The sequence below is a fragment of the Siniperca chuatsi genome, linkage group LG13, assembly GCF_020085105.1.
Source record: "Siniperca chuatsi isolate FFG_IHB_CAS linkage group LG13, ASM2008510v1, whole genome shotgun sequence".
NCBI classification, from domain to species: Eukaryota; Metazoa; Chordata; class Actinopteri; order Centrarchiformes; family Sinipercidae; genus Siniperca; species Siniperca chuatsi.
Window position 1 is genome coordinate 17,864,136 of NC_058054.1, and position 12,827 is coordinate 17,876,962.

The window sequence follows — 12,827 nt, forward strand, 5'->3', positions numbered from 1 at the left end:
CTGACAGTATATGACTTTAAATGAAAGGTGAATTTTCTGTTTACAATACATGTAACACATTGCTACACAAATAAATGGACTGTATAAACAGAAATGTGCATATCCTTTTTCTGTGTACTACAGTATTGTACACTATTGACTTTTCCCAATAAACGTTTACCTACTGTTGAAATCTGAATCTGAAAGCTCAGTGCGAAACACAGTAGTATTCAGCTAGATAAAAGTGACATTCTGGTATAGTACAGAAAGCAGTCAGTGTCCACAAAAACAGTAGAACAAAACAGAGATTTGTATGTAAGAAACATTTCCAGGGTTGACTGCCATGGTAAAAAAAACATCAAAACATTTTTGACCAGTACGGCCCACACGATGACAAAACAACTTTTCATTTTGGTGGAATTGGCCAATTTAATGACACAATAACTAGGTTATGAAGCATGAATGATTTTGGGTGAGTTACCACCTTTGAGCAGACATGCAATAGAGTTGTGATGTCGCATGAAACACTTGTGACAATTGCACTTACAGTTTAAAGAATGTTGAGACAGTTTAAAAAAATGAGCCAAAGCGACTGAGAAAAACTGCAAGCAGCAAATTCTCACATTTGTAAAGGTGGAATCAGCAAATGATTGGCATTTTTGCTCAGACACGATCAACAATCAATTGTTCATCGTCACCTCATTGTCTTAGTTAATTTGTATGAAATTCTTGGTAGCATGACTCCTGCATCAATGCTGTCTTTACATCAAGGACCACAGTGGAAATAAGTCTTGGAATTTTGTAGATAGATATATAGAGCACACTAACACACAGCAGCAGACACTCTGTTCTGCAGATACAGATAAACCAGCAGACAGATAGTTGTACTGGACAGTGAAGTACAGTTCACTGGAGAGGAGAATAGGGAGCTACAGGTATTCAGCTAGGCGCCTGGATGAGTCAGCGGCTGCTTGAAATAGATACTGCGGGCATGGCCTTGATCACACTTTTCATCAAATGAATCATTTATCAAACACAAACACTGCTGCGCAAAAGTACCGCTTATTTTTCATTTCCTGGCTAAATTAATAAGACAGCCTATGGAAAAATGCGCTGTGTATATAAACACTGTGTGTGTCAACAGCATTTGGGGGACACATTGGCAAGGACCAACCACCACTGTTCCCTGGAGCTTTGTGTTTGTGTGTATTTGTGTGTATCAAGAGGTTGAGAGCGTAAATTTTGGCCTGGTTATGTTTGCAGAAGGGCAATCAGGCCCTGTGCCCAAAACCAGTCGGTGGAGCCAACTGAATCTGGGCAAATATGCAATTCATGCGTCCGTGTACACACACACACACACACACACACACAAATACTAGGACACACAGACACACAGACACACAGAGTCAAACACATAATGCATACGATGCAAACAAACAAACATGAATCCAGGTTTTCTTTTCCAGTCTCTATTTGTATTTCCTTCAGTCACATAAAAACACAGATACACACTCGCTTTCCCACAGAAAATGATCATTTGTCCTGGTTAAGAGACAGGTTGCCTATTCATCTTTCAGTTCATTTCAGTGGGAAACGGCCCTATACATGAAAGAAGCCCGAATAAAAGCCGATCTCGGGGAGCCTGATTCAGGATTAATCTGCCAGCGCACAGCAGTCTTCAGAGGCTGTAATGCTTTGACTCCTATAGACTGCAGGAGGGCTGAAGGGGAGCACTTTAAATGCTAATGGGGCTTTATGATAATAGATCACAATACAATGCAGAATCAGACTTGGCATCATAGATCAGTCCCACCAAGACCCCACATGTGTCCCCACCATCCTCAGCCGTTCTTTGCCTCTCCTCACAGATCCAGCAGTGGGAGAATAGACACACAAAATGATGATCCGACACATAATACTCTATTACATACAAACACGCATGAAGAATAGACTGCAAGAAAAAAGGAGGGAGGGAATAAAAACAGCGAAGATGAGGGGGTATATATGATGAAAGAACCGGTTCTCCACTCAAGGAGTGTAATCCTTTTGCAGACTGAGTTGCTACTCTCAGTTGTTTCCAGACCGAAATGCAGCTTGAGCCGCCGGCCTGCCAATGCAGCAGACGCCTGGGGGGAACCACTGATCTGACTCTGTTGTTCATTTGAAGGGTGTTTGCCGTGGTGGCAGAACATCTCTCCTCCCCCCTTCTCTCTCTCTCTCACCCTCTTCCTCCCCCATCCCTCGCCTCCCTTTCTCCTAAAATGGGACACTGGGAGGTGAGTATAATCAGGATTACTCTGCACAAACCAGCCGTACACACACACACACACACATACAGTATATACACGGCTGCAGTGAAGAGAATCTTTCGCCCACCAGAGATTTTTAAACATGCAGAACTGCAGATATCCACATCTCCTGAAGGCAGAACAACACAACTGCAGTGTCCATAGAAAAGAGCAGTTTGGGTGGAAAGGGGATGGGGGGTTAGAGCAGCAGAGAGCCTGTAAAAATGCAAAGGGAGGAGAAGAGAGAGAGTCCGGATAGACAGTGAGGCCATACTTGATGGCAGAGAAAATGAAAGAATGAATAAAACAAGAGAGAAGAAATTAGAAACGGACGTCGCTGTGGGCCAAAGAAGAGGCTGCTAGAGCCAAAGACAGAAATATAGTCAGAAAAAGAGAAAGGAGGAAGAAGAGTAGGCAATGGGATGGGAAGGGTGATGTGTGATGATGATGTTGAAGGCACAAAAAGAAAGATCTCCCTGACCATAACCTACCACATCTCCATCCATTAGGCAGCCTATAGAGCAGTAGCCCATTTACTGTGGCCAACCACAAGCCCATCACACTGTACAACACTGCTATTAGTGTCGGTCAACCATTATACTGTACAAAATGATGAGACAAAACACATCAGGGGATGAAAAGACTTCTTAGGGGAAGGGTTTGTCAGTAATGGAAAGCCTCCTTTCTACTTCAGTGGCTGCATGGTGGACCTTTTCTCCAATGAACCGCGTTTTGAAAAGACTGACCCACACACAATTTTTGCAGACTTTTGTGCACTTAACAGCATTCCTGGATGACATGATCTATCATACAGTATACTCAGCCTATAGTCGATTTCAGGGGTGGATGGCTTTGAAGCATACTGTCAAACAGTCCAAAGCATTGAGTTATATTTTTTCAGGAATAGAGTTGTTGTGGGAAGAGGTGTCTAGAAGTAAATGCCCTGGTATTTTTCTGTATACTGTATATGTCAGGTGACTGGCATTTGGAGCCCTCCCAAGGCTCGGATGGGAATGAAATTATCAGTACAAAAGATTAGCAACTGAGTTAGAAAATATGGTTCTATGATAAAAAGTAGAAGAAAAGTCAACTATGACTCCCAAGGAGCTTCTTGATAATACACGTCCAATCACAGGGCTTAAAATGTTGTTGCTTGAGCTTGAGTTTACGCTTTGTAGAAACCCAATAATACATTCAGCAGTTTAAATCAGTTTCTGGATCAATTTCTGAGAAATGTTGTGACAATGGTGTGTTTTTTGTTCCCAATAGCAATGATGAAGCATTCTGAATTTGGTACCACTCTGATTCGCACCTCTGACTGGCTTCTTCTCCATAGCAATCGCTGCTGAAGCTAAAACTTGTGGCCATAATAAAAACCTATATATGATCAAAGACACTCCTGTGTCTCTATGGTGTCAAACATTAAGGATATCATTAAAAGAAAACTTTGAAATAGAAATCTAGGGGTGGGTGATGTGGACAAAATCCAATTTTAACACACACACACACACAGAAATGACTACTACTCTTTTTAACTTGCAACTAACACAAAGGAAACAGACCCTAACTACCTTGATCTAACATGCCAGAGGCTGTTCACCTTGGAGACCTGCTGCGGCTGGCGCAAGATTTACACCTTCTGCTAATTCTTGACTGTCACTTTATTTGTGGTTTGTGGTTTTCTACAATATCACCTCCTGGCATATCACGATATTCACGATATCAATAAATATTGTGATGCAGTATTTTTTTTTCTGGGAAATCAATTGAGAAATTGTTCATGGATAAAATAACCAGAAAGTAAAGTCTGTTTTTGGCAAATCCAGATGATTAAATACCTAAAAAGTAAAGGTATTCATTACATCGATCTAATAAACATGAAAATCCAATACTGGCATAAAACAGCCCTGCTTATTGATTTGCAACATTGCCCACAATGACCTAATACACCCAGAGATATTAACACCTAACACCATATGGCAACATCTGTCGGTCACTGCCCACCAAACACAGTGGGAAAAAACACTGCAGAACCATCGCCTCTGTCTGCAACCTGTCTGTGCATCCTTATCCACTGTTTGAAAAATTTAACTATTATGGCTTCTAACAGCTCTGTATCTGGTTGGTGCTTTGGGTCAAATATTGTTTCATTCATCGCAGTCCTGTATTCTGTTTACTACACAGAGCACATCAGCAGATTAGGAAGAATCAAAGAGAGCTGATTCTATTGTCACAGAGGGGACAGGGGACGTCACGGTACACAGATCTCAGTAAGAGAAAAGTTTACACAAACAGGGGCCGGCACACGCGGCCACACACACCGAGAGGCTCACCCTCGAGGTGTAGTTTATGTGGTAATGTGCTTTAGATTGGGGCTATGTGTGTAGACATGATGGGCTGGGTAACAGATGCGCAGGAGTCTATTCCCTGGGCTACCAGCCTTCTGCTTACCACATAGCCCTGCCAACTCCACAGTCCTCATCCATCTCCCGCACTTCTATACCCCCTCCAACCTCCAACATCCTATTTCATCTCTATTGTTTCACACCAGCCTGTTGTGTTAGTCAACTTACCCCCACCTCCTTACCCTCCATCATACTCCTTCTCACCTCTCCTCAACCTCCTCCTCCATCTTTCCTTCTCTTCCTCAATTTCCCCTAGCAGAAATGGGTTGTCTGCCAAACCAAGGCCTAATCCCCTGATTTTTCTTCATGTAGTAACAGCCCGAGCAGCCATCCCTCTATTTCTTCGTCCTTTCCTGCTGTGCTGGGCGAATGGCCAGTGCTCAGATCCCAGGCCTGCAGCCACATGCTGCAACTTTAGTTCATAGCATGTTGGAGCACCGCATTAGATAAGTTTCCCTCCAAGGAGGCAGAGTACATTAGATTAACACCCTCACTCTAGCCGGGAAGCGCAGTGATTACAGCAAACTGCAAATGCTAAAGTACCCTTTAGCTAGCTAGCTAGCCCTCTCTGTGGCTAGATCACGCTTGGTCGCACTAACAGCTGACTGCAGCCTGTGGAGGCAGGGTGTGGCATGGCTCTATTGTCACATATACAACTGACAGCCCAGGGAACCAGGGATGACGGTTGAAGTCAGGTGTGTGCACGTGAAAAGAAAGCACCACTCAAGTGGAAAAGGATGGAGATGGTGTGTGTGTGTGTGTCACCTCTGATAATGGCCAGCTTTGCAGTGACAGACACCTCTCCTTCACTGTTGCGTGCCACACACTCGTAGATGTTCTCATCTCGGGGTGCTCTGAGCGGTTGGATCCTCAGCACAGCACCTGCACCCTCATCAAACTCTACGGTCTGGACAGCCACAGAACCACAGGAAAAGACACATTAGTCACAGCAGAGTAAACACATGGATTACTATTAGAACAGTAAACTATAATGTTGCATATCATTAACAACTTAGCACAGTTTTATTTTACAGTAATAATGTGAAAATAATTATAGTTTAATACTTTATTGATCTCCTAAAGCAAATTCCTTTTTTTTACTTGCCCTCGCTTCCACGAGGTCAGGGTCAGCTAGCGTTCCTGGAGCTGTCAGGGATTCAGTGTTTTGCACAAAGACACTTCAGCAGGATAGATACTTACCAACATAGGGGGTTGAACGTGGGTCCTTTGGTGAAATATCTAACCATTAGGTCATATTATGGCATCAATATGCAATCAGGCCTCTAATGTGATTGAGCTGCAGGAAATAAACAGCTCTGTGGAATAGCCTTTGATAGCTTAGGGACAGCAATACGTGCATCTATGCAATCTGCTTCATATTTTTTATGACAGTTTTGAAAAATGCTCTGAAATATTGTTGCAATGTACTGTTGTCAAATTAATATTTTAAAGAAATATTCATTTTGGGAAAAATGCTTATTAGCTCTCTTGACAAGAATTACCCAAGCAAACTGATACCACTCTCATGTCTGTGCTTTAACTATGAAGCTAAAGCAAGGACTCGATTAGCCTAGCTTAGCATAAAAACTGGAAGCAGGGGGAAACAGCTAGCCTGGCTCTGTCCAAAGTTTTTGAACAGATTAAACAAATTATATATAGCATGTTATTGAGCTTTAGAGATGCTGGTAGGTGGATTTAATTGTTACTTTAGGACAAAGCCAGGCTAGCTGTTTCTCCCTGCTACTAGTCTTTATGCTAAGCTAAGCTAATCGACTCATGGATCTAGCTTCATATTTAGCATACAGACAATCTTCTCATCTAACTCCCAGCAAGAAATCAAATAAATGTATTTCACTTCTTTAAGAAACAAGGTTATAGCATATCTAGAATCCAAAAACAGAATTATAACAATTAATATTAAAATCAGCATCTAATCTAGCAAGTATTAATATTGCGAGATCTGTCTATCTAGAAATATACTGTATAACCTAGACATAGTAATTACTATATTGTATACATTCATATATTAATACATCTTTATTACTGGATATACTGCTCTGTATTTCTCATGCTGCTACAGTAGGAGTTAACAATTGTGCACTGTGACAACCACCTCGATACGCTGGGAGTTGACCTTCTTGCCCTTCTTGTTCCAGTAGACGACCGGCTTGGGATTGCCAGTGGCCTGGCACACAAATGATGCCACACCCCCTGACACTCCGATCTGGTCTGTGGGAATCTTGGTGAACTTTGGGGGAGCTGAGAGACAGAGAGACAGAGAGGGGAAGAAAAAAAGAAGAAAAAAATTAATAAAAGCACAAGCATGAAAACTGATACCCTTACACCCAGAGGACATCAAACTGACTCCAACCCCCGGCTGACCACACCCCATCTCACTGTCAGTGACTGGTCAGGCTGACTTGAACTCTGATGGCTGCGTGTTGTGCTTACTTCCTGGGTATCATCTAGAGGACATGCTGAAGGACTTCCTGTGGGTCATAAATAAAAGATGGGGTTGGGCTTCAGAGGAACATCTCTCTCTCTCTCTCTCTGTCCATCTCTCCCTCCCCTCCCCTCCCCTCTCTCTCTGCTTCCTACAAGGCAGGCTACCCTCATACTCCATGCAGCAAACGCTGTCATGACACATGAGTGTTTCACAGGTAGGAGAAGTGTTGGCTGAAAATTCACAGCATATAATTGGTTTAAATGTATTAATACCAGAGGTGTCATTTTGTGGCGGCACACTCTAATACCTATAGGGGATTTGCACTTGCAGATTCTGATGATCTTACAATGAATACTGTATACCAATTTAGTTGTGTTAATTTCCAGCTTTGGGGAGACTTTGAGGAGAACAATTCTGGCTGTTATGATGCATCTGATGTATAAGTGCAGTAGTTGCCCTTTGTAAGAAAATAGCAACTTCCATTAGTCCGATATTGAGCCAACAGTACTGAACCTATATTTTTCACAGCAGCTGAGTCAGATCAATCAAACAACTTCATGTACCCACCCCTTGCTATCTGTCAGAGACCTGTTGCCATGGTGCCCAGCTTAACTCCTCCTCAGCTACAGAATCACTGCTATCCATCAGGGTGAAGCCAGGATGACCCTTACCATAGCAACCTGGATCCCTCCTCCCACTCCCCCTGTGTCTGGGTGGGTGAGGTCCTGCTGTGTTGATTCACTTCTGCTCTGAAGACAGAACAGGAACAAAACAACAAACTGCCTATCAAATAATCACTAGCAGATTCTAAAGCCTGTTTGCACGTCTTCCCACACATGCTCACTTCACTGGCTAACAGCCAAACAGACCACTTTCCAGTTTCACTACAATGCCTTGACAGTAACTGGAATAACGCCATGTCAAAAGACTGCTCCTGTGCCTGCTGCACTGTGTTGCCTCTAAAAGACCCACTCTGAATGTCAGAAATAAAGTGGTTTCATGTTATGCTTGCCATAATCCCCAACAGGAAGAAGCAAAAAGCTGGTTCAGTATAGTCAATCAGAACAAATTTATGCCCATCATTTTAGGACTCAAGAGCAGGATATTTCCTGCTTGTTAGACTCAGAAAGGCACACAGAGTATCGAGCAAATTGCCCTTTTACCCTGCCAACAATATGAGAATGTGAACTATCAAAAGTCCAAAAAATGTCATGGCTGAAAACTGTCTTCTCCTGGCTATGGGATTATGAATGAATTTCATGTGCTTCTTAGAGCTTCTACATGGGTTTCAGTGGCTTTATGTTGAGTCCAAAACTGTGTTCTCTTAAATGCGCTTCAACACCAATCCTCGTGCAAAACCGACCCCAATGGCAATGTTACCACTTAAGCCTCTTCTGAAAGCCAGGGGAAAACCCTGCAAGGCACTGGCTGTGGGTGGATTTGCACTGAACAGAGACTTGTTATGATTGGAAGGTTCATGCCTGGAAAATGAGAGACTAATGAAGAGCTCTGTCTCTTTAATAGTAGGTTTCACTTTGTTGCACTGGACCAGGTCTACCACTGATCTACCACTAGCCTGTTTTAATGAAACACCTTTGTAAGATGTAATCATCTGACTGACTGACTGACTGACTACTGCTGTGCTCAAATATGACTGGGACCAGCAGGTATAGTGTAATAGGGTAGTTAGCATGCCATGTGAACAAAAAAGTATTTGGAACTCTGAGTTTGCTTGAAGTTATGCTATAATCAGGTTTTGAGTTAAAGAAATACACGTTTAATTTGTCTTTTTGGGGAAATGAGTGTAACACCTGGTGAAATGTTGCATTACCTAGTGCCTTAAAGAAACATTACTTATGGCAAAGGTATTAAGTACAACCAGCTGTGGTCTGACAAGCCTTTAAGCCACTTTTAATAATGCATCTCTTCCTGTTTGTGTGTCTTTGCTGTCAAATCTGTTTGCGTCTCACAGCCAAATGTGTGCAACAAAAATAATTCTGTGATACAAAGATGATGAGGGCAGTTGGAGTGTGCTGTGTAGTTGCAGGAGAGAAAATGGAGGAATTATTCCTAACTTCATTCGCATGAGTTTGACATAGTGTTTGAAAGTTAAATGTAGATCATTTTGATGGGGGAAATATATAACATAACATGTTTTGCATAAAATTCAAAACAATAATGGAAAAGTATCAAGTCTGAAATTAATGTATTAAATTTCAAAAAGGTGGAAGAGATTTGAGTTGTGCCACCGAATCTGCAGAGACACGGGGGGCCTACAAACAAATCTCACTTTTTAAGAGTACTTGTTGTCTGTTATAACATCACCATTTAACTAATTAATTCATCTTCAAATTTGACATGAAGAATATACTGTTTAATAATAACATTTGAATGGATCTTAACCATGAACTAGAATCTAAAATCTGTCAAAAAAGGCATTGAGTACACAGGTCAATCAATAAGAATTTAGTGCTAACCAAGTCAACTCTGTAGGAGTTATTAAGAATAAGTGGTTTTCCTTGTTAGGTGGCCCTATTGTGTGGAAACAATTATTCACAAATAAGTAATGTTGTGATACCTTTGGGTAATTAGACATTCTGTCTCTGTGTGACTTTGCAGCCAACTTTATTTCTATTCAACAGCCAGACAGTGTACACACCTGCAATCTAGGACGTTCCCATTTGATGTGTGCAAAAATCATTAAAATTGGATCCGCTTTGCAGAAGAAACAGTGACGAATACAGTGAAGGTTTGCAAAAAATTCACTACTGTTAGGAAATTACAACAATAGATTCATCTATTTAAATTTAGGTTTCAGGCATTATATTTCAGTGGTTCTTGACCAAAGGAAAAGTTCCCTGTTGCCAATTAGTATACATTTTGTTTGGATATTTTGGAGGGGGTCAGATTTGAAACCTTTCTATTTTATTGCTTCACTCTAATTTATAAGTTATTCAATACATATTGTTAATGCAAGACAAAAACAACAACTGAGTTTGATGTTTTTCTTAGTTCTTTGTCAGTTTTTCTTTATTGAGGAAGCTAGAAAGATTCAGCAGCTGGAGCTTTTTTACAGAGCTCACTCTTCTGCAGAAATACACTGTAGGTGGTCTAAAGGCAGACATCTCCAATCCCACAACATTTAAACTGAAAGTTCGGTGTTGTGTAATTCTACCTCCTCACTGAATATAAAAATATTTCCAATCTGACGTCAGTCTTCTCAAAGGATCATGGCCTCAAATTGGTTACACAAATGGAAAATGAAAAATACATTAGACAATTCCCATTCCTAACAGTGAGAAGTGTTATCTCCATATTTAGCCAGTATCCGCTTTCAAGAAATACACTTGGTATATTTTCAGAGCAGTGACAGCTGTGTGTGTCAGAGCGTGCGTGTCTGTGTGTGTGTGCGTGTGTGTGTGTGTGTGTGTGTGGACCACTGAGGCAGGAAATATGTGGAAATGTTGTAATCAAGGAGATGATGAGGAACATGCTGATGGGACCTCCTGGCTTATCAAAACATATTAACAGCCATAGTCCAGAGCTGATGTACTGACACACACACACACACACACACACACACACACACACACACACACACACACACACTCACACACACAAGGATGTGCACATCTACACACACATTCACATATATTCACACCTTTGGACATCGCATTTATAGGGTACAGGTATAGACAGACAGACAGAGAGATAGACAAATAGATAGATGTCAGAGATAGAATGCAGAAGCAGATCCTAACAAAGTACAGGCTCAGTGACCACAGACTGGCAATCGAAAAAGGAAGACACAAAGAAACAAAACCAAAAAAAAAACAGAACATGTGGTCACTGTTCGGCAGATGAGGCTTATTATTATTATTCTATTATACTTATCTGTATATATTTTAATATCATAATTATTCTGTTTATGTATGTTTTTATTTTACACATGCTTTGGCAATGTTAACATCTGTTTCCCATGCCAATAAATCCCAACTGAATTGAATTGAAACTGAATAGATAGATAGATAGATAGATAGATAGATAGATAGATAGATAGATAGATAGATAGATAGATAGATAGATAGACAGACAGACAGACAGACAGACAGACAGACAGACAGACAGACAGACAGACTGACTACTTATCGTCATACCTGGTGCTCCACACACGCTGCTCAAAGAGCTGGTTAGCAGGATAATCAAAGGCAGCAGGAGACACAGTGGAGAGGGGCTAAGGCGGAGACCCAGGATAGGCCTCCTGGACTGGGCTAGAACTCCACCTGTACTGGGCAGCGGCATGGCACCACCGTGGGTTGGTTGGAGATGACGGAGATACGAGTAGTGCTTCACTCAACAGGGGTAGGCACTCTGCAGACACCAAAAAACACGAAGGTTAGCTGAAACGAATGAAAGGCACATTTCCTCCACCTCTGATTCATCGTTCTGCTTTTAGAGCAGTAGCTGAAATGTCAGTACACCATGAGGGGGAAGAGGGAAAACATACAATAATTCATACAGATGCAGAGAGAACATCCTCATGAAGAAAATTTAAGACAAATTCATGCTAATGCAGGATTAGGTCTTTTGATTTAGCCAGAGCACTTCTGATTTGGGATTAACAGCTCAAGCAGGCCAGCTCTGACTGAACTAATACCAGAACAATAGAGACACTGCTCAACAACTATGACAAGAAACAGACTGAAATAGTTTTCGGCATAGTGCTTCTGTATTAATAAGTCTCCTTTTCTAGTGAGCCGTGAAATGAGCTGCAATGATACATTTTTTAGAGTTTTTTTCCCCTCTCAGACATCCTAATAATTTCATTTTACTTTAGCTCTGGCCTAATTCCTTCTTAGTGTTCAGTATTTTACTGTTCTGGTGGCACATAAAAGTGTTAATACAATAATACATCCACAGTGTGGAAATGGAAAACACTTAAAACAAAGAGGATTGAGGGGTCAGTAGGAAAGCAGCAAAATTCAATAACAGCAAGTGTATCAGAAACTTCTGCTTTAATAGATGTCCACCCTCTTGTTAATCCCTAGCCTTGGGGGGGGATCTCCGTCAGTATTTCACTCCCTTTCCTCACATAAACACATGCAGTCGCACACATCTGGAAGTCCGGACATAATTCATAATTCTGTCTGCTTACAGAAATTTAGACAAGTTGTGCAGAAGCACCCTGTTTGGGAGTCAATAACTCCAGTCTTATCGAGCTCTCCCGACCCTCACCCCTCTGCCCGATGTGTTGGGCTGCCAGATGAGAAAGGAACCTTTGTTAACCTGCCAAATAACACACAAATACATGTCAACCTTCAAGTAAAAGTACAGGATAACATATATGCCCTAGGAGAGACATAATATGTATTCACAGGTGACAGAGCACAGTGTGATTGGCACATAAATATGGGCAAACACCCATAAATACGGTTTCACCCCGACATCCCCGATACACAGGCAGAAATGCAGTAGCAGAGATTAGGTCGACCCTTACTCGCCTTTACTAAATAAAAGAGGCATTTCTGGTGAGTTACATATTCAAAGACTCCTCCAACCACTTATTGAGCTAATGACCTGCTCAAACACATTACTGTCTGCCAGTTCCTACACTAAAAATAGCTCATCTGAAAACATGGCTGTCTATCTGATACAGGCTCTTTTTCGCAGTGCTTTGCCCTCGTCTTATCTCGCGCTGCGTAATAGCCG

General features: G+C 41.6%; 1 protein-coding gene across 14 annotated transcripts in view; it reads right to left on the minus strand.

Moving 5' to 3' along the window:
* LOC122886309 (receptor-type tyrosine-protein phosphatase S-like) overlaps positions 1–12,827 on the minus strand; it is a 67,835-nt gene that overhangs the window by 41,846 nt on the left and 13,162 nt on the right. For 7 of the 14 annotated variants that reach the window (XM_044218317.1, XM_044218316.1, XM_044218315.1 and 4 more), the window contains exons 2-4: positions 11,276–11,489; positions 6,786–6,931; positions 5,438–5,579 (exon numbers count right to left, since the gene is read on the minus strand). In XM_044218317.1, coding sequence (XP_044074252.1) covers positions 5,438–5,579; positions 6,786–6,931; positions 11,276–11,420 — 433 coding nt within the window. In that variant the 5' untranslated portion in view covers positions 11,421–11,489. Of the gene's footprint in view, positions 1–5,437; positions 5,580–6,782; positions 6,932–11,275; positions 11,490–12,827 lie in introns of all 14 variants that reach the window. The other 7 variants (XM_044218309.1, XM_044218314.1, XM_044218310.1 and 4 more) reach the window with 1 other exon arrangement.